The sequence below is a fragment of the Spea bombifrons genome, chromosome 7 (assembly GCF_027358695.1).
Source record: "Spea bombifrons isolate aSpeBom1 chromosome 7, aSpeBom1.2.pri, whole genome shotgun sequence".
NCBI lineage: Eukaryota > Metazoa > Chordata > Amphibia > Anura > Pelobatidae > Spea > Spea bombifrons.
The window spans coordinates 35111575-35132567 of NC_071093.1; the positions used below are offsets into that span (position 1 = coordinate 35111575).

At 37.6% G+C, this 20993-nt stretch overlaps 1 protein-coding gene across 1 annotated transcript; it reads right to left on the reverse strand.

Annotated features, from left to right (window-relative positions):
• Nucleotides 1-1707: 1707 nt before the first annotated feature.
• On the reverse strand, nt 1708-16697 carry TXNDC11 (thioredoxin domain containing 11). The gene is made up of 12 exons (XM_053471416.1): nt 16444-16697; nt 14768-14984; nt 12896-12993; nt 12168-12297; nt 10148-10241; nt 7649-7761; nt 7219-7419; nt 5269-6022; nt 4658-4797; nt 3960-4069; nt 3025-3105; nt 1708-2405 (listed from the first exon to the last, which is right to left on the reverse strand). Exons 1-12 carry the CDS (start codon nt 16566-16568, stop codon nt 1790-1792), a joined length of 2679 nt encoding a protein of 892 aa, XP_053327391.1. The 5' UTR covers nt 16569-16697; the 3' UTR covers nt 1708-1789.
• Nucleotides 16698-20993: the final 4296 nt, after the last annotated feature.

Below are 20993 nucleotides of genomic sequence, written 5' to 3' on the forward strand. Positions count from 1 at the left end.
GATTAATAAAAATGTACAAATGATTTTTCAAGTCGTTTATTCAGTTGTAAAGACTGGAAGCAGGCCTGATGGAAAATAATGTGCCATATTATTAAAGCTTGTGCAAAGAAGCCATATCAAACTGTTACAATGTTTTTGGGTTTTGTTAACCACAATAAAAAAAAAATAAGATGTTTTGGTGTTTTTTTTTCTCCCTGAATCAGTTGAAATTATATACTCAACGTTGGGTGTGAGTTTACATTTTGGAGTTTACTCCAAAATGTTATATACCGGTATAACAATCGTATTTGCTCAATTTCTAAGACGACCCCCCAAAATTTAATTTAGGAAAATAATAAAAAGCTTGACTATAAGTCTACCCCATAGGAAAAAAGTTTTACTAGTAAATATTTATTCACATGTAGCTTTTTCATATTTAGTAACTGATAAAAATGCATTTTTTATTTCCTTTGCCAAGCTTCCCCCAGTTATGCAGTCTGCCCCAGATATGCCTTATACCCCCTTATAGGCCACTCTGACCCCCAGATATGCCTTTTAACCCCTATTTGTCACTCTGCCCCCCCTGAAATGCATTTTTAACCCCCAATTTGCCACTGCATCCCTAGACTTGTCCCCCATGCTTAAGATTCCTTGAGGTCTAGTGGGGGGGCAGCCGGTGGAGGTCTGCACGTTGCTGCTGGCCAGTACATCCGCCAGGGCTTTGGTGACTGAGCACCGGAAGGTCAGTACCGGCAGCAGTGGAGGTTGTCTGCGCATCCCGCAAATGTTCACTGGCTGCAAGAGATGAAGATACAGGTCTCCTGCAGCGCTGCGGGGGATCCTCCTCTCTCGCAGCCAGCAAACATAGACAACTTCCGCTCCTGCCGTTGGGGCTTCTGTGACAGAGTACCGGAAGGTCATGTGATGCCAGCGCTCCATCATAGAAGCCTGAGGAAGTGCCGGCAGCAGCGGTGGTTGTCTATGCGCATCGCACAGATGTTCGCCGGCTGCCAGAGAGGAGGATTCGGGTGCCCTGCAGCGCTGCGGGGGACCTGGATCTTAGTATTGTAGTCAGACCTCGAAGTTTTAACACTCTACAGCGATTTTAAAACTTAAATGCTTTTGTGCCTTTTACCCAACGTTGGAACTTACAACATTGGAATTCATACATCTGTTCATTGTACCTCTGGCGCCCAGATTTAGTTTTAAAGTGTATGGAACACCTACATAACCTTTGCAGCTTTTCAGTTAAATCCCAACTGGACCTGTATAATGTATAGTTAAATAAGCGAGATTTCCTTAAACTCTGCATACACACTCTATGCTGCATTATACAGGGCCAGACGTTCCTCTTTGGGCCACAACTTTCCCTTTGGAAACTCAATCCCTGATGGAAACATTAAGGCCACGGAGATTCACAAATGTTACAGAAGCCTGAATGCTTAAGGAGTTTATTATGAAGAATGTCTAATATTAAATTCAGTTACAAAGGACACTTTGTTTCTAAGATCTATTGTGATTGTTTAACGTAAGAATTACTTCTCCAGGTGATTTATATAATACAGAGACAAACAAAACCTTGCAAACCATGAGTGTGCAGGATTCTTGAAAGATTTCAGCTTCCCTATGCATTAATGATGGACCTTGGGCAGATTATTGGGGGGGGGGCTGGCTCTTTATAATGCAAAGTTAGAAATAACTAGCACTTTCCCATAAAAATAAGAGATGTGATTTCCTTTATACATTAGAAAGCTCTTTATTTACAGAATTTGTAAAAAATCTGTATAAATTTTGCAAATGTCATTAAAAATTAATCTGTTCTACTTTCATTCGTTGGATCCAGTTCTTCAGTGATTGAGTTATCAGATGCTCCTTCAAATATTTCTGAATGATCCAAAATGGGCTTCTCTCCATCCTCAGGGTTATCGATCTTTTCCTTTTCTGCCTCCGGTTTGCTTTTTGACTCCAATGATGCCATAAGAAGTTTCAGCAGAGCGTTCTCTGCCAGAAGGGTTTCGGAAGCAGCTGCCAACTCCTTCATTTTATCGGCCATGGTTCCCACCTCCCTTGCTTTCTGTTCATACAGTGCTTGTAATTGCTCTTTGTGTACCTCCAGGGCTTTGTTGTGATGTTCCAGCCTCAGTTTCTGCACTTTCAGGTCATGCGTATCCTTTCTAGTCTCTGTAAAGTGACCAGCCAGCTCATGCTGGGCCTTATGTAGAAGCTCAATCTCAGCCCGAAGCCTGAGGATCTCTCTTTCCAAATAGGAAACATGATCTTCTTTGTATCGCAGATACTCTTTGGGGCAGGACGCAGGTGGGTCGACTGCTGTAGAAGAAGGCAGTTTGGTGTATTTTAAGATGAATTTCAAGAGGTTTTGAAGCGTTATTTGTTGATGATCTGGAAATTTTACACTGTAGTCTTTCCTGCAATTAGAATTTATAAGCAGAAATCCATCAATCAACAGTAAAAAGCATGTTAATGTGCGCTAATAGGATAAAGCCATCTGATTTCAGCTCACTACTAATAGGATTTTTTGAAAGGATGGGGATAAATGGCTTATTTCCAATTCCAAACGTGTTGCTATAATCCGAAGGAGACCGTTTCTACATTAAATTGGCAATTTATTTCTATAGTGTGACTGCCTCAGAAAAACAAACCCGTTACAGCAAAAATACATTAGCGTTATATATTTTTTAGAGAAAGGGAACAGAAAATGGAATTTCCCATGTGTATCTCAAAATGCAATTTAAGCACAAAAAGCCCCGCAGCAAACCTTTGTTAGTCGCATTTTTCAGTAAATGATATCATTTTTATCTTATTGATTTATAAAGCTCAGTCTTATTCCATTGCCCTGATTATATACTTTGCAAAAGAACAATGTAAGAATATAGCCTGAAAAAAGACTTGAAAATAGCAAATCAAAGTCCATTTAAAAAAAAATATGTTCTTTGCCTACTCACAATACATCTCACAGCTTAACATTTGGCAACACAACAGGTAACGTTGTGAAATAATACTGTTATTGATAGTACACACACTTACCTGCGCTGAGGATAAAACAAAATTGTTGGAACACGATCAACCATAAACTCCCACGGAAGATCATTATGGGCGATGTTAATCCTTGAGAAAGAACCACATAGATACAAACATTAAAGAATCGGACTCGTTGTGTGGAATGTAAATGCTGCAATTACATTATTATAGCTATAGATCATCAATACAATGCGTGCATCAAGAAACACAGGTGGAAATGTTCTACTAAACAAATTCTTTGTAGGTTATATATATATATATATATATATATATATATATATATATATATATATATATATATATATATATATATATATATATATATATATATATATATATATATATATTATACTTGAATAAAAAAACTGAAAAAATACCGAAGGGGGTTAGAGTAAAAAAAAATGTAGGTAACTGTTTTAACTTGCGCAATACAAATTTCATTCTAAGTGAAACATTTAACAGGTTGCAGCTTAATTTTAAATGATAAAGAAAGTGTTTCTCCACTTCAAATGCATATTTAACAGTTATTATATTATGTGAGCCAAATTTAATTCAGCAGTAATAAAAATACATCACATTTTATTGCCAGCAGTTGTGTTTCATATCAGGCAATGCTCACAAGCAGACCACATTGTATTGATATCCATTCTAGGCAAGGATTAATAGGCGTTTAACTAAAAGAAAATAAAACAGCAGAAACATCTTTTCCCTGGCCTGCTTTTCTGTTAATTCCTGGTTAGAAAAAGCCATTGTAAATATACTTAGAAACACACACATATTATATATACACACACATACATACACATATACATATATATATATATATACACACACACACACACACACATATATACATATACATATATACATACATACATACATATATATACACACACACACACACACACACATCACGGCAACAATACGCTTTCCCAACTTACCTGGCGACAATGAGACTGTCTGTAGCCAGAAGTTGAGTGAGACGAAGGAAAATGTGATTCAAAGATGAACAAAAGCCACACCAGGTTGTGTAATATAGCAAAAGAACATCCTTTAATGAAATGAGAGACGTTATTTTTAGATTTTACCACAATGGGTAAACAAACGGAAGGACGGTCAGATCTGATCTACAAACACACGTGTTTTGGCATTCCTGTCCAAGCTAATTTCTACTCAAAAACATGTTTTTTTTAGTTCAGTAGAGAGTTATGTCCTTCTATAGTAATAATATCCATTGTTACATTTCACAAGGCAATGATTTTACGTATCTTAAGTCTCTCATAATTGTGTGTGTGTGTGTATAAAATGTATATATAATATATATATATATATATATAAATATAAAAACACAGATATATAAACATAGTAATAAAATACTCATACAGGGTGAATGTACAGTTTTTTGGGGTTTTTTTAAGAACAAAATGAATGTAGGTCTCTGCTGTACCCCGATAAGCAGACACTAGCGGAACTGGATGTAGCCAAGTCAGTTTAAACAAAGTAAGCATATTATTATTATTATTATTAGTAAAACCTCCTTTAAAAGGTTTCTTTGCAAGTCCCAATGAAAAATGTTCAAAATAGAATTTGTAAACAAATAAAAAAAAAAAATGCAATAAACCTAAAAAAGTGAAAATACCTTTTTTGTTTCCAACACAATCTGCTTAAATGTACTGGATGTGACTTCAGTAATAATTGCAGGCTCTGATGGAGTAGCTTTGCTCACGAGATGCCTTTGTAAGGGGCTGTAAACTTGGCTGAAATTCTGTATAAAAGCCTCTGGAAGACGGGATACAGAAAGTTTGTGAAAAACATGACACAGATTGCTTATCTTCAGCTGTATAAAAGGCTTTGTACATTCACTCCGTTTGCTTAAAGAACAAAATGAACTTGTTGCTAATGAGTGCAGGACTGTGCATTTCTTTAATGTACAGACACTAGTAGAACGGGATGCAAATAAAAGACCAAGAGGGGTTTAAAATACATAAAATTGTGTGTGACATCACTACCAAACGGTCTGTACGCCATGGGGGGTGGGAATCAGATTGGTAAATTACCTATTATGCTTAAATAATCTAAAAAACAGTATTATTAACAACACACTTGGACACTGACACACAAACCCAAGTATGCTAGGATGAAAACTGTGGAAGCCAAGACTCTTCTTGTCAGTGCAGAGCTATACATTCGCTCAATATAATCCCAAAACCTACATGTAACCGCTGCTCAGACACAAATATATTTTCCTACCTAGTGTGGATTTCACGAGCGGTTGACGCTGGTCTAAAACATAATGGGTTTCTTCCTTCATATCAACAATAGCAGCAAACGTCCTTCCGTGGCCTGACCCCGAAGCCCCCAGCCTCTGCGCATACAGCCAAGACAAGTTGGCGTCCAGGAGATAAAAATGTAAAGTTTTATTGGTCCTACACCTGAGGCCGGTAATACTATCACTGCCGATACGATAGCTGTGGGGAACAGATATCTTCTCCTCCTCAATATGAGGCACGATAACGGAAGAATCCTCGTCGTAGCTCTTCCAATGGGAAGTAAGTGAAAAGTTCTCAGTGTTTGACTTGGAAGAGTAAGTTCCTCGGTCTATGGTTTGACAACAAGCAGAATAGTGGTTGAAGGGACTATAAAAACTCGAGAAATCGCTGCACTCTTTGGCAGCCGACACAAAGTGCATAAATATATGTTCTTTGAGGTAGAAGGAATCTAAAGCGGCTTCGATCTCTGTGAAGCTGCATCGAGGAAGCCTTAAGTTGCTTGGCCGGACAGAAGTTGCCCGACTGATACACAAGTCACAAACGTTACGGACCCCAGAGATTTCGTGCCCCTGAGGAAGAACCACAGTATTGCAGCAGGAAAACGTTCTATAGGTTTCTGCTATATTTGAGTCTGATGAAGACATAAATGGTTCCAGATGGTTCCGATTCCGAATTCCATCATTAATGGATAGGCTTCTGGTGCACGTGTTGTACTTAAGGGCGACATCAGTGATCTATAAACGCACAAAATAAAACTAATATGAGGAAAGCCCACTATAATGCTAGAAGAAAGCAAGATTGAAGTTAATGATCACGCACAAACAATGTTATACGTACAACAATCTCTCCTCTATCGTTTCCAGGAATAACGGACATTATATTAGTATAACCAGAATTTATCTAAACTGCATATAGTATTTGTTGACTGTATGTGTGAAATTGCTTTTGAGAAATCTAGTTGAAAAGCTCATGGAGAACGGCAGCGGCCGGGTGAGAGTTATATCTCATCAAGTTTCAGTCCCTTCACCCCACCAACTCGGAACCAGTCAGCAAGGACCAGCGACTTAACAGGGGGAGATATATCAATGGGGGGAAAGGGTTTATAGAAACAATGCAAATGTTTTTATAATGTTAACTTCTTTTATTCATTTGTTGGAGGCTAAATATTCCACAACTGGAAAATTCTATCCATCCATCCATCCATTTTATATGTAATCTTCAAAATTATAAGAAGAAACGTCTTAGAATGCTCCAGCATTTCTAAATGTAGGTTTTGTTCCAGACCTTTGTTACCCGGTTACAGCTGGTGAAATCCTACAAATTCAGGTATGTTTTGCTACAAATTACTTTTGCAGACTGTGAACTACACCAGGATCAGCATTAATGACTTGGTTTTTGGTTATATTTTATACATAAAGTAACGTTTTATGAACAATAGTCAAATTAAGTACACAAAGGGATGGTAAAGTGAAAAAGCAGAACCCACTGCACAGGGTAATGATTTCAGAGGCGACCGCAGTTCACATACTACATTCACATGAGCTGGTAAACAAGTCGAGTCACAGCAGCCAAAATGTGACCTTTATTAACCCTTTCCTCACACTCCAGCATTGTACAGCCCACTATTCTAAAGCCATACAACTCCAAGGTTAGGAGTAGATTATATATATATATATATATATATATATATATATATATATATATATATATATATATATATATATATATACATATATACATACACACACACACTGTTTGAATGCCTCCAATAAACATTTCCCAAAATGATGCACCTCTAAGACCACTGCATTGTATGTGCAATAAAGATATTTAATTAAAGACTGAAATGGACAGTAATTCCTGTTTTATATAAAAGTATTTCATTTTGCTATAGAAACCTTTAGAAATATTAGTGCTACATAATACTAACCTCATCAAGGATGGGGTGTTTTTCAGCTAACGGGTTAAAAGGCATGAACAAGAGAAGAGCTGGTCCTTTCTTCAGCGCACCGTCCAGGAGAAGGCTTTTGCCCCCATGAGGTCGAAGCCAGCGCAGCAGAGTTTCTCGGTTATCTAGAGCCCACTTGCAAATATTCGCAGCCGTGAAGTTTAGCTCTTTGTCTGGATAGATCTGTTCCAAAGAAAAATATTTATATAAATATATTAATTTCTTTGGAATATTTTATATTTCCTGATACGGAGACCATAACAAGATAATGTGTGCGCACACCCCATTTATTTCTACCATAAAAATAGAAAACTCAGTAATAAGTGAGGAAAGGAACAGTTACACGTTTAAGAACATGTTAGCATATGTATAGATATGTAATAGAGAAATGTTCTTTTATTAAAACACTTACTAAAGAGAAGTTTAGGTTTCTGTGCAAGTACACACTTCCAGGGGTGGTGAGTGAGATCTGTTTTGCAAGTTTGCCATCAGTGATCACTCCAAAGCGAACAGTTTCCACATAATCTGTAAAGAACGCAACATCACGCTTACCAAACACAGACACCTTAAATAACTGGATTTAATTATTCTGTGCATAGCACCAACGCTAATGTAAAGACAATTTACTAATTTCTAAATTAAAGAACTTGTCTAACCTACAGGGCATTTTATCATCATATAGAAAGAAGATTGCTTGCGATAAGCACTGAGCTGTTCATTCAAGGGATTTTAGGAAAGGGTTAGCAGCCAAGCCTTTAACTACAAGCAGGCAGTTCTTAACGGTTTTTACATTATTCTCAATAAAAGTGGGTGATGAGAATAATGTCAGCTAGGGCTTGTTCTAAGTGCATTTGAAAACAGTTAATGCCAATTGAGATATATATATATAAAATAAGGAAGAGGAAGATCTGTATCTGAAAATAGAAGACGAGGCGTAATCAGAAACATAGCGAGAAGTCCGTATTGTTTGTGGCTTTACTAGGACAATCAAAGACAACCCCGGGGAGCAGCTTCTTGAGTGCTTTTCAGACATTGCGGCTTTAAACTACAAGTGATTGATACCCAAAAATAAAAGACGAGAACCAGAAATAGCAAGTAGTAAGAAGGAAGCTATTAAACGTTTCATAACACCAAATGCAAAAGTGGAATGACGGGGTTGTTAAAGAAACGTATAGCGTGCAGATAAAAGCTTCCTGTAGAACTACGGCAGTGAAAAAGCAAACTCCAGAAAGTAAGATTACACATTTTACAAAATAAAAAATAAAACCCCAGCTTTTATTGCTTTCTTCCTGTCTGATATATATTTATAAACTACTAAATAACATTTATGAACCAAAAATAATGAATCTCTGCATGACAGACTTGGTCTGAAAATGAAACAACTTGGCTTCCAATAATGTTTCTTCTATTTTTCTCCTTCTAGTGATAACATCAGTACGGTTTCCATGACAACTGGAACAGCAGTCAACAAAATCGTTTGTGGCTATAACGTATCTAATCAGTGAACAGCGGAAATAGAAGAATCCGGATAGACTAATCATCGGGAAAAATGGGCCGAAGGAAGGAATAAATGGTTATCTGCCGTCAGATTCTAGGTTTCTATGATTGCAACCCTCCCTTATACTTATCCTTTTTGTGACGGTTACTTGATGCCACATTGACACGATGAGGAAAAATGTAGATTCCAATCCTCTTTTCTACATTTTATCGTTATTTAAGAGGCCATCCAGAATACAAAGATAAATAAGATCCTTCTACGCGTCACTTCTGTGAACATGTTCAACTAAACCTTCATTCTCTCACACGGGAGTTTGACATTTAAAATTAAATCTAAAGTCAGACAGCGGGAAATTAAGGCTTCAGGAAGCCAAAGGGGATCAGGGTATTAATCAAGAAATGGTGGTGCTTCCTACAGCACCATATCTTACCAAGCGGCATTAAAACTTGGTATGATCAGATTAACTCAGCCGCTAGAGATGGGCCACCAGTTAACTACCTAAGATCCACTAAGAATCCATAAAGAAGTTAATTTCACTCTAATTAACAAAAACAAAAAAATATCTGTTCGCTCACAGTCAATCTCCAATTACCCTGGAAGCTTGGATTTGAAGTCAGGAATCTCTGTAGTGCGCATGTTGCACTGATACTAATTCCTAGAATGTAGCTTTAGATATGTAGTAAGATAAGCTTAGAAAATATAAGCAGATAAATCGAACAGGAAACTGCGTGAAAATAAATGACCCATTTAATCCAGCAGTTTGCACCTGCAGGCGGCCCAAAAGCACTTTAAAGTTCTGATTATTAATTGCAGTATTGCCATTTCATCAGCTGGATGGGTAATGGATGGAATTGAATGTCAGAATGTGGATCCATGGATTATCAAACACAGAAAGATCTAACCCTGTCAGATTTATATATAAATAAAAGATAATAATAATAATAATAATAATAATAAATAATTTAAATACTGCCTTGTTACCCAACTCATCAGTTTGTATTTGGGGGTTTATTCATTAAAGTGGGAGTTGGCAGCCAAGTTGCCTCCCCTTCTCTCAATTTGCTATGCATTGTAGAGCAACACACTATACCTTTCTCTAGAAGGATCAGGTGGCCCAGTATAATGCCTAGTCCAATCAGTTAAATGACTTAAACATTACAGATTTAAATATGCTTTACACAGGGCCATCCAAGCTATTCTTAAAGAAGCCCAGTAGGGTTGGTCCTTCATAAAGCAGGGTGAAGTCTGTGATGAGCCTGAAACTTCCCTGCAAACCAAAGCCTGTATATATTGCCTTGGTTTATTCAGGGATTCAATGTTTATTGCTACATTAAAAAAAAACTCTTTAAACAGTTACTTATAACATGTATATTCTAATGAACTTACTACGTGTCCTTTTCAATAACCACATACCTTTCTGTAAAGAATGGAGGGCAGAGACGAAGAATGTCAGGTATCCCGGGGGTTGAGGGGAGGCATTGAACTCAAAGTATCCTAGAACGCCAGGCTTCAAAATAAACATACAACAGCGTTATTGCATACAGACACGTACACACCACCGCAAACGCTCAGGCATCCTAATCTATGTCCAGAGCAGAGACACAAAAATGGGAATTAAATACAATTACACCGATCGCAAAACAGAACAGAACGTTTTTATATAAAAAGTGAGTGAAAAAGGATTAACAGTCATTTCTGGAAAGAATTACGGAACATTTCCCTGCAGGTGGTACTTAAGATGTGTCCGTCACCCAACGACATTTAATAGGAAAAAGCTATTTAATTGTAAGAATATCTGAAGCACCGTTTCTTCTCTTTATTTATTACGTGGAGCAATGTCGCAAAATCAAAACCACTTCTAGCAACAGGGAATATATAAAAATAATGCGGCGTAACTTATTTTGTCAAAACATTGATATATTAGATGGAGAGTAAGAAGCGTAAAAATAGTTCTGCGGATACCTATAAAGTATACTTTCCTACTATATAAAACTACCTGTTGGACGCATTTACATGTATAATATATATATATATATATATATATATATATATATATATATATACACACACATATACATATAGTGTAAAATAATGCCATACAGACTCTTATTTAAGCATCATAACTCAGCAGCAGACAAGGAAACAAATGACATTTTCCACCAAAATCTGCCAAGGTTTAAGTAAGGTGCGCCCTCTATTGGTGAAGACGTGGATCTGCACCATCCTTTGGAAAACGTCCCTACAGGATTCACTTCTACCCTCAAAGGCATTTAACTACCTATAGCTTGTGCCGTTTATCAAAAAGTGTAAATATGCTGGATATATTTGATTTAAAAGGTACACTTCCTGTTCTTAACATCACAGAGATGTATCACCCTCCTGTTCCTAACTCTCACGTCTCATTCTGGGGGATTTTAACATTTCTTTTGACTCCTCTAACAAACGCCACTAGCTCCAAAATCCTCCCCGTAAGCTCTTCTTTTGGTCTCTCCCAATGGACTAGTTCTGACGCACACACTTCAGGACAATCGCTTGGCCTAGTTCTCTCTGGATCATGTTCGCTCTCCGGTTTCTCTCTCTCTTTTCTGTCTTTCTGACCTCCACCTTCGCTCTTACAATACCTCTTACCAACTCAGAATACCCCTATCCACAGAACGCTGGCAGATATTTCCCTTCCTCTACTCTCAGCCTCACCGGAACCCGTACAACCGTCAGTGTTAACCCTTTCCTGTCCACATGCAGCAGACTCCTTTTACCAAACACCCCCCCCCACACTTACGGTGTAAATCCCGTGCCTGCCATCTGTACAGGGATGTGTCTCATCTTACTTTAACATAGTAATTATTTTATATATATATATATATATATATATATATATATATATATATATATATATATATATATATACACACACATATACATACACACACTATAGTTACATGGTCCAATTCAACTTGGAAATGTACAACACGGGATAAATGTTGTATCATAAGACATAACAGTACTGACTACAGACACTAACTGAAGAGGAGCAGTAATGACAACGTTTCCTCGGAGGAATGACTGGAACGCAGTAATACACCGGGGGTCAACAAATTTGGTTTGGATTTTCCCCAATAATTATTTTATTTTCATTTATTACCCTCTGATGTGCAGTTATATGATTTTTATTGGGGCAATAAGACATAAAACACACCCCTTTGTACAGTACTGCAGTTAACCCCTGCATGTGAGTCTCACCGCACCCCCCCAGGAGAGCATAGAGTGTTGGATTCATGATGGCAGCTCTGGCCAGTTTTTACCCCCTTGTCCTGCAAAAACCTGTGCACCAGAAAGCGGTTTCTATTCGCCATGGTGATCAGGGTTTGCCAAGCCCTGTAATAAACTATTAAATATGTAAAAAAGACAGAATACAATCAAATGCAAGATCTACCTCATAGTTTGATAGGAAATCTTGAAGTCTTGGCAGAGATGGAATGTATTCAAGTGGACTCATCACTCTTCGAACAAACTTCTCAATGTATTCCGATTTCACTGGACCTTTGTATTCAATTGGGCCAAAGCTAAAAATATAATTAACCACATTATTTGTAATTTATTTGAACTAATTAACCTGTTCCAGCTATTACTCTGCCTCTTAGCATTTGCTGCTGAACATAAATAATAATCTCATCAGATATACCGATAGTATTAAAAACCACAACCGAGCTAGCATGCAAGGTATAGAATATGTCCAAAATGGGAAGGCATGGCATGCTACAGAACGTACGTTCAAAAAAGGAGGAAATTAGTTATTTTTGAGGTAGTTATTTTTGTGATGTATTCAAATAGGAAAATGGTTTCTACTTGCATAACACAACTGAAACTTTAAGCTCACAGCGCACCTGTGTATTCATCAGTGTTAGTAATTTTACTGGTAACCAATATATATAAGTGTGTGTGGGGGGGTGTAGCATGAAAGTATTTAAACCAGAATAAAGACATACAAATAAAAATTAAGATGCACTATATTAGTGTATATGATATGAAAGAGTGTAGTCTGTAAAAAGTTTTATGTATATATATATATATATATATATATATATATATATATATATATATACACACATATATAATTCCTGCACAATCTACTAAAAGAGCAGTGAATGTCTTTAGTGTTACCTTTTATGGTATAAGTTAATCACAGGATAATAGAAGAAATTCTTTTGCTTCCTGCATTTGCCCTGGTGCCACCAGCAGTTGACAGCCACAAAGAGTACCTAGAAATGAAAAGAACATATGATAAAACACGATACATTTTTCTAAACATTTTAACAACCTGTAAACGGAACTATTTCATACTTGCATATTTTGCTAAAGTAGACCAACCTGGGATATTTTGACACTTTTCATGATTTTTCACACAGATTTAAGGGTTACTCATAAAAAGCAACCCCACGAAGTGCTTGACAACATCTCACGAGTACCACGACATCAACCATGCATAGGTTTGTTAGGTTGTTTGGGGGCCAAAAAGCCACATTTAGGCATTTTCAGCACAAAAATATTGCAAATTAAACAAATGCCATTTATTTTATTTCCAACTTTCTTACTTGTATCACCTAGATTACCAAGCGAACCGACCGTTATATTTGATGTGGTGAGATAAACACGTTACTATGTTTAGTATGTATCAGTTACACGTGATACACATGTATAGACAATTAGGGTGGAGGACGGAGGTTGGTACACAGTAAACATGCATGGGGAAAGGCACACGGATATCCTGGACAAAGAAAAGCGCAAGACCAACAAAAGGACTGAGGTTTTAAAGGGGAACTCCCATCACTTTCTTATGACACGTATCAGACTGCAAACAAATCAATAAGTAGTTATAATTTGGCATAATATAATTTTCAGGTAGCCACATATTAGCCAATTGTATGAGTTCTAGCTCTGTTATGTTAGCCCAATACACTAGACAGATTTATTAAGATTATTGTTGTTTATTAAGATATTGTAGATATTCTATATACCAATTATATTATTATTTACCCACTGCTAATGTTTTTATTATTATTTATTGATTTACGTGCAATAAAATATTTTTAGCAAAATATTTGTTTTATTTTTCATTTTTGTATTTGTTATTCCATTATTCCATTTGTTATTCCATTATCATGAATTTTTGCACCAGTGGCTGCCAAGTATTTTTTCAATTTATTTAATTATTGAGGGTCTGGCCCCTTGTGAAGGATCAATCGCTTTCATTATTTTTGCCCTACTTTTGGGGGGGGGGATCTGTAAGGTTTGTCTTTTATTAACTTATTTCATGTATTTATCACAGTGATGTTTTTTTAAGCGCTGTACTCTATTATATTTAATTTTTCCACAAGCAGTCATGTTTGTATTTTTATTTCAATGACATCAAACATGACGGATTAAAGATAATAGGGACACACTGACTCTTAAATAATCTTTCACCTACAATCTCGCTAGCCAATTGAGTAACAATATATAGGAGAAAACGTTTCCCCCTACAAAGTAACATGTTGCTACATGTGGCTTAAAATGCAAGTAGCTTTTTGGGACTCGAGGGACAGATTTTGAATGGCCAAGTGCCAAAAATGCTTCTATTTAGACCACAGATTCATAAGCAGTAATATATATATATTTAGTACATTTAATACCACTCTAGGATGTACATATTTTTGCTGCCTCCCATGATGAGTGTAACAGAATGACCTGTCATACAGGAGTCCAAGGTACTCAGAGATGGCTCCAGCCTGGCTGCCAAACAGGCAGGAACTCCATTGTGTAAAGTAATCCCATTAACAGGATGGCTACCAGGGGAATATTCAGTAGCTAAAGGGGATTAAATGTTGGGTTGTCTACATGTACCTGTTTATTAATGTTGATTTATGTTAATGAAGTTCTGTGGCTATCTCAGTCTATGTTTTACATCAATAAACTGTTCATTCCTGCTGTACTCAGTTCAAGGTAGTTGTGTCTACTTTAGCAACATCATTTTGAAAGATGTTTTTGGCCCCTTACCTGGTCTGAGAGTTGGTTAGCCACTTGCTCGATTTCAGACCTGGCCGCGATGGACTGACCGCACCAGGGCGCATACAGGAAGAACAACGTTATCTCAGAGTCTTGGCGAATGTGTTCTGCGTAATCCAGCTGGCCTCGGAAAAGGTCCACCACCGGGGATCCGGTGGGGAAAAACCGCTCTGGTGGTCTGGCTGGCATGACAACATCTTTGGCACGGCTGAGAAATGAAGCAAGAAATAAAGAAATAAGTTAAACAGTTGATTACCAAAATATTTTCTGGATTATTGCTTTACCAGCGTACAATCCACTTCAATGTCCCCCTTAACTACTTCTCTAGGGAGGGTACTCTGTACTCCAAACTTAAAGATTTCATCGTGTTTACCATATGCTTGTTTAGTTAGGATTCCCCTTTATTTATTTTTACTGCACCTGTACAAAATACTCATTTTTGAGGACAGGTAGGGTTTTCCCCTTGACAACACTTTTAGACGTAAGGTACAACATTTAGTAAGAATAACTGATTTAAAAAGAAAATTGGATGATTTTGCTATTAAAATTATCACTAAAGTAGCTTAGTAGACCAAAATAAATTAATGTAAGTGCCTTTATTTTGGAAATGTCTTATATGTAAGATTTATTATATATTTGGGTCAATTATAGGGCAAATATTAGAGGCATACATTACTGTTTCAAAGTAAACCCCCCCCATTGCCAAAAATCACCAAAATATATTCATCTGCCCCTCCAGATGACAGAAGTACCCGCGCATGTATAGGTTATTGTATACAATACACATAGATTAAGGCAGGGTAGGCATAAAGGGAATAAAGGAGCCGATGGATATTTAAGAACCAGAAGAAACCAGCGGCTGAGTAAATGACTTTACATCCCGGTACAGACAATGACGGCAGATTCTGAGGCTTAGTAAAGGAATATCCGCGAGTAGGCACTCACACTCACTCTGTAGTGTTTAAACATTCCCCAAGGTATCCGACTGTGGAATACTCCTCCGCAGACCATCAGATATTACACCGACAATAAGCTATTGCCGTCAAATGTTATGCAATAAAGCATCCAAAGAATGAGAACGCATGGGGTTTATTCACTAAACAGGGAGCTGTGCTTTCAATGACCTGAATTCACTCCGCATTCAAACGGGCCACGACTGGCTAAAAAGACAAACAGAGCTCCGTGACGTATGGTCCAATCGGAGACTCTTCTAAACGCTGATTTAAGTATGCTTTATACAGGGCCATCCAAGCTGTTCTAGGAACACATGCTCACTGGGGTTGGCCATTCACAATGTATAGAGAAGTCAGGGAGATGAAACGCAACTTTCCAGACAACTGCCTCTTTAATGAATAAATGTATACATATACACATTACACACACATTTCTATTACATATGTATATATACACACACATATATATAACAGTACAAGTTCTAAAGTGTAACTCTCCAGGCCAACCTTTCTCCTGATCCATGAAAACCTGTATTAAAGGTACTAAGAACCGCCCAACAAAGTAAAGCAGGGATGACAGCTCCGGCACCCCGACCTCTCCTCACATTTTAAGGCGCGATCTGGTTAACGTTACAAAAACGCAATATATGGAGATATAGCAGCTCCGTGAAACATCGTTACGTGACTATATAGACTGCTCGGGTCAGGGGTTACCTGCAGGTGAACCTGAGGGCCACGATAAGGGCGCAGCTCAGCGCTATTGCCCCGCACAGTAGCTTGGGCCTGTGGCCCATCAGGTAGAACAGCCGCTTAAAGTGTTGCCAAACCGGCCTCAGCATTCCGCTTATAGAGGCAATGGGCGGCCCGAGCCCGCCGGGGGCAGGCCGGTCGGTCTCTTCATTACACCCCACGGCTGTCAGCAGCACAAACCGAGCGCCGCCACGTCTGCCGCACTACTTCCGTACTCCAGCCAACAGGAGGAGCAGGGAGCGTGTGCAAAGAGCACACCAGGTTCAGCGGGGCTGTAAGGGATCGTGTAAACGCACACACACTACGTGAGAAACGTAAAAGGGGCCGTCTTAGGTAGTCAGAGAGTCGACATGAGGCATTTTGTTTAGATTTTAAAGAAAATATTGATAAATTAATAAACATTTTAGTTAAAGATTCACAAATGTATAAACATAAGCAGATCTGCTAATTCAGTAACCACAATATTTAGCAGGGCCCTGTCTTTCAATGAAATAATAAGGATGCTTCTTGCGGTGTTGCTGTTTAGCTGTAATTTGTACCTACGCAAATTATATATTTTTTTTTCAGGATAAAAAGGGCTTTAGATACCATCTAATTCACTATATATAAAAAATATGGTGAAAAAAGCACTTTTTCTGACTTTTATTTAAAACATCTTTCACTCATCTACAAAAGCTAATGAAAAAAATCTGCTAACTAGATTTTATTATTTGTCCTTCGGAAGTGAGGACCGCCAGGACATCATTCACAAACAGTCCCAAAGAAATGTCTCCCCCTCCCGCAATAGGGTGAGCTCTCACTTGGGCCACCAGGGGCGCGAGTGCCAAAACATATAGCAGAGGTGATAGTGGGCATCCCTGGCAGGTCCCGTTGGTGATGTTAAAAGGTGAAGAGCAGAACTCCAAGGAGTAAATGCTCACCAAGGGCTTTGTGTAGACTCCAACGTCTTTCCCGGGTTCATTGTAAAAATCCCCAATATAAATGGTCAAAAGCATTCTCGACATTGAAAGACGCCAGAAGACAGGCAAGTTTAGATCCCCAAGTCTTCAATATGAAGCCGAGGAACTCATGGGTGTTGACATCAGGTTGTCTCCCCAACACGAACCCCACCTGTAACAAGGATGGTAGCTTTTTGCCAATGCTTTGTATAGATTTTAATGTTCCCATTCAGTAAGGAAATCAGCCTGTAGTTTGAACATTCCCTTGGGTCCTTCCCCGTCTTAGGGATAGTCACTATTAGGGCCTGGAGGTTTTCTCTTGGGATAGTCTGTGAAACCGGTAAAAAGGGAACAGGAGCGTGGCAAACATTTTATTAGATAGGCCATCTGGCCCAGGGGTTGGCTGTGATTTTATCTATCGCTTTGTGGACTGATCTCCTCCCCAAAGGTCTCTCTACCGCCTTGAAGGGAAGCTTGGTAGATAGGCCCATCCAAGCCATTCCTTTGTCTTTGCTGGGGAAGGTTCTGAAACACATCCCTTCTTGTTTAAGTTGTACAGTTTAGTCATAGTTCATTCGGAGGGGTAAAGAGAGAGTAACGGTCAATGGTTCTGTGGTAGTCGTGTTGATGTCTCTTCTTTTTGATGGACAGCGCAGATCTTGACAGTCTTTTTTGGAGTGCTGTAATGAGCAAGTATTTTGCATTTTGGAGATAAATGGTCAAATCATGTGCCGATGCTCATCTTAGCGTTCTTGGCAGAATGGTAGTTGGTACAGAGTTGTAGATGTGGGCTGGAGATGGCGAGGTGGACAGAGTGGGTGTTGCAGACAGAGCTTTTGTTAGCGCTCTGTTGAAAACACAGACTGGGCGTTGTGATACATCCCGTTGGATGGACAGCAGTCATCACTTCTGGACTGCTGCTAGGGTGGATGAGATGCCCCTTTTATGCTAATAAAGGCAAAGCCACAAACCAGTTATTGCTAATCAAAGCCAAGAGGAGTAATTAGTGCCTCTGAAGGTTTTTCCCATTCAACTGTATTAAGGTTGGCATATTGTAAACTAAATTTGACCTAATCTGCTCCAAATTATTGTTAAATTGCCACTATGCGGCCAAGGGTGTAACATGAATGTGTAATATAATTAAATACTTTCACCCTTTAAATGGTTTCAGCTTTACTCATTTTTTTCAAAATGAATTCTAGATCTACATTTATATTTTATATTGATAAAACAGATACAAGGAAACAAAGAATATGTTTTGTTCTAAGACAGAAACATCTTAGGGAATAAAAGCACTTAAAACAAGGTAATTCATTAATCAAGTGTTTAATGGTCATAGCATTTAAAAAAACATGTAGAACATCAATAAAAACAGAAAAGCCATGAATGTTGATGCAAAAATATGATTTTTACAAAGACAGACAACTACTTAACATTTAGTCAAATAATTTAAAATGGCCTGTACTGAATTTGTCAAAAAACATGCTAAAGTAGCTATCAATTGTATAAATAGGTTTGTTTTGTAGTATTTGTTAATATACGAACTTTCAGGTCCTGGAAACAAAAATATATATATTTCAACAAAATTTGTGATGCCCCCAAAAGTGACAAAATGGATACAAACCTACAGTCCCCCCCATAACACATTTATTAACGGTTTTGACAGCACATGCATGGAGTGCAGCAGAATACAATTACACGTTAACACAGACCCACATATTTAACTCGCATACAAAAACTAGTGCAAACACGAGCGCAAACTGGACCTAAACGTCACTTTAACACTAAAAATGGTTGTTTAGATATTTACTTAATTGTTCAGTTTTGCACGCATTACTTGTGCCTTAAACATGATGTTTTTGTTAATGGAACCCCCGATTCCCAAACTTATTGTACGATGCACATTGGTGTCTATTTTGCACTAAATACATGAAGATTTCGTTTTTAACTGTAGGTATTAAATGATGCTTTTTTGCATTTCTTCCTATCCTGCTTCTACTAAACAGGCAGCATACTTCCAGCTACGCTGCCATTTACATTACACACGTACATACTGGCTTCTTTATGAAAAGCGGTCAAGGAAGTCACATTTTCTAACTACAAACAAATACATACGGATAGTATTTGCGTGGAATAAAAAAATAAATAAATACAAATGTGCCATTGATCACCATAGACAATTATGTCATATGTTGGCTATAGACGAAGTAAAAAAAACAAAGCTCTAATATGGGCATATGCATCAACACTCTGATAAGTAATATATATATATCAGCTGCAGCCTGGGTGTATTATAATTATAATTTATAGAAGAAAAAACGATAATCAATAAAAAGATGCTAAAATCAAGTGAAGCCAGGAAGCGTCTCATCCTTTACAGTAAGCTGTCCGCAATTAATGATCAGCACATTAAACCAATGCTAAAGGGGTAACAATACTCTAAAATGCTCAACGCATTCTGAAAACGCGGTGGCATTTTTACATCAAAAGGCCTATATATACCAGAAGAACAAACAAGATTCACGACAATCTCAATATTGGCACGATGTCAGATATGGCAACACCACTTTGGCCAGAACTGTTGTAAACTGCATCGCTACTATAAAGATCACACCATATGCAGGCTGTTTAAGCGAACGTACCCCTGTATTTAAAATTCTCCTTTAGCATATCTAACTTTAACATCACCCTCATAAAGGGGATGGAGATGGACAGTAATGGTATTTCCTCTTCTATCCTACGGCATATTCCATAGAAAGTGATACTTTAATGCACATAGAAGCTGCGCGGCTTTTATTTGGCAAATGCATAGGGGAAATACAGATAATACAGAAGAAGGGTTTATCTGGAATGATTAATAAAACGTACACACAAGCCAATTGCACTAAATGACGCTTAAAACTGTAAGATTTCCATATAGGCTTTCATTATATTTTTTTCTCAAAAACGCTGTGCAAAGCAAGTATTCTATTTGGGAAATCTTTGGTAAAGCTGTTCCAAAACTATTGCTTTAAATACAGATTAGTTTAATATATGATCATAAAGTTCCTAGCAAATTAAAATATTTCTCACGCAAATTTTTTTAATATTTAAGCCTTTCCTTGCAAAACTGTCAAAAAAAATAATTAAAAACTTAAAGCTTAAAACTTAAAACACACAAAATTCAGACTGATAAAATTCTACAAAAATGATGAATGTTGAAGAAAAAGGATTTAACGGCCTGTCCAAATTTAGTTCCTTTGCACGGAATGATGTCATAATAGAATTACTGGAATGATAGTATAGTTCGTTAGTATGTTATCGTAAAAAAATACCAAATCGATGACGATAACTGTCAAAAGTGATGTAATTAGACGCATCACAATATTGCTACTCTTTTTTCTCTCATTACCGTGCCAGTTAGGCCTTTGACCGCACAAGTATACATACTGTATTTCTTACGGGCAGCAGCTTTATTCAGCTTTATGCCTTATTTTCTATCAAACACAACTGCTGTTTTCACACTGTTAGGAGCTTGTCAATACTATTGTATTTGTAATCATACTGTAATGCCTTTCTGAAGTATTTTATTATCAA

Coding starts and splice junctions, on each gene's coding strand:
- TXNDC11 (XM_053471416.1), bottom strand. CDS start 16,568: ATGCTGAGGCCGGTTTGGCAACACTTTAAGCGGCTGTTCTACCTGATG. Junction 14,985..16,443: donor GCCCTCAGGTTCACCTGCAG/GTAACCCCTGAC, acceptor TTCATTTCTCAG/CCGTGCCAAAGATGTTGTCA. Junction 6,023..7,218: donor AACACCCCATCCTTGATGAG/GTTAGTATTATG, acceptor GTGCGTTTATAG/ATCACTGATGTCGCCCTTAA.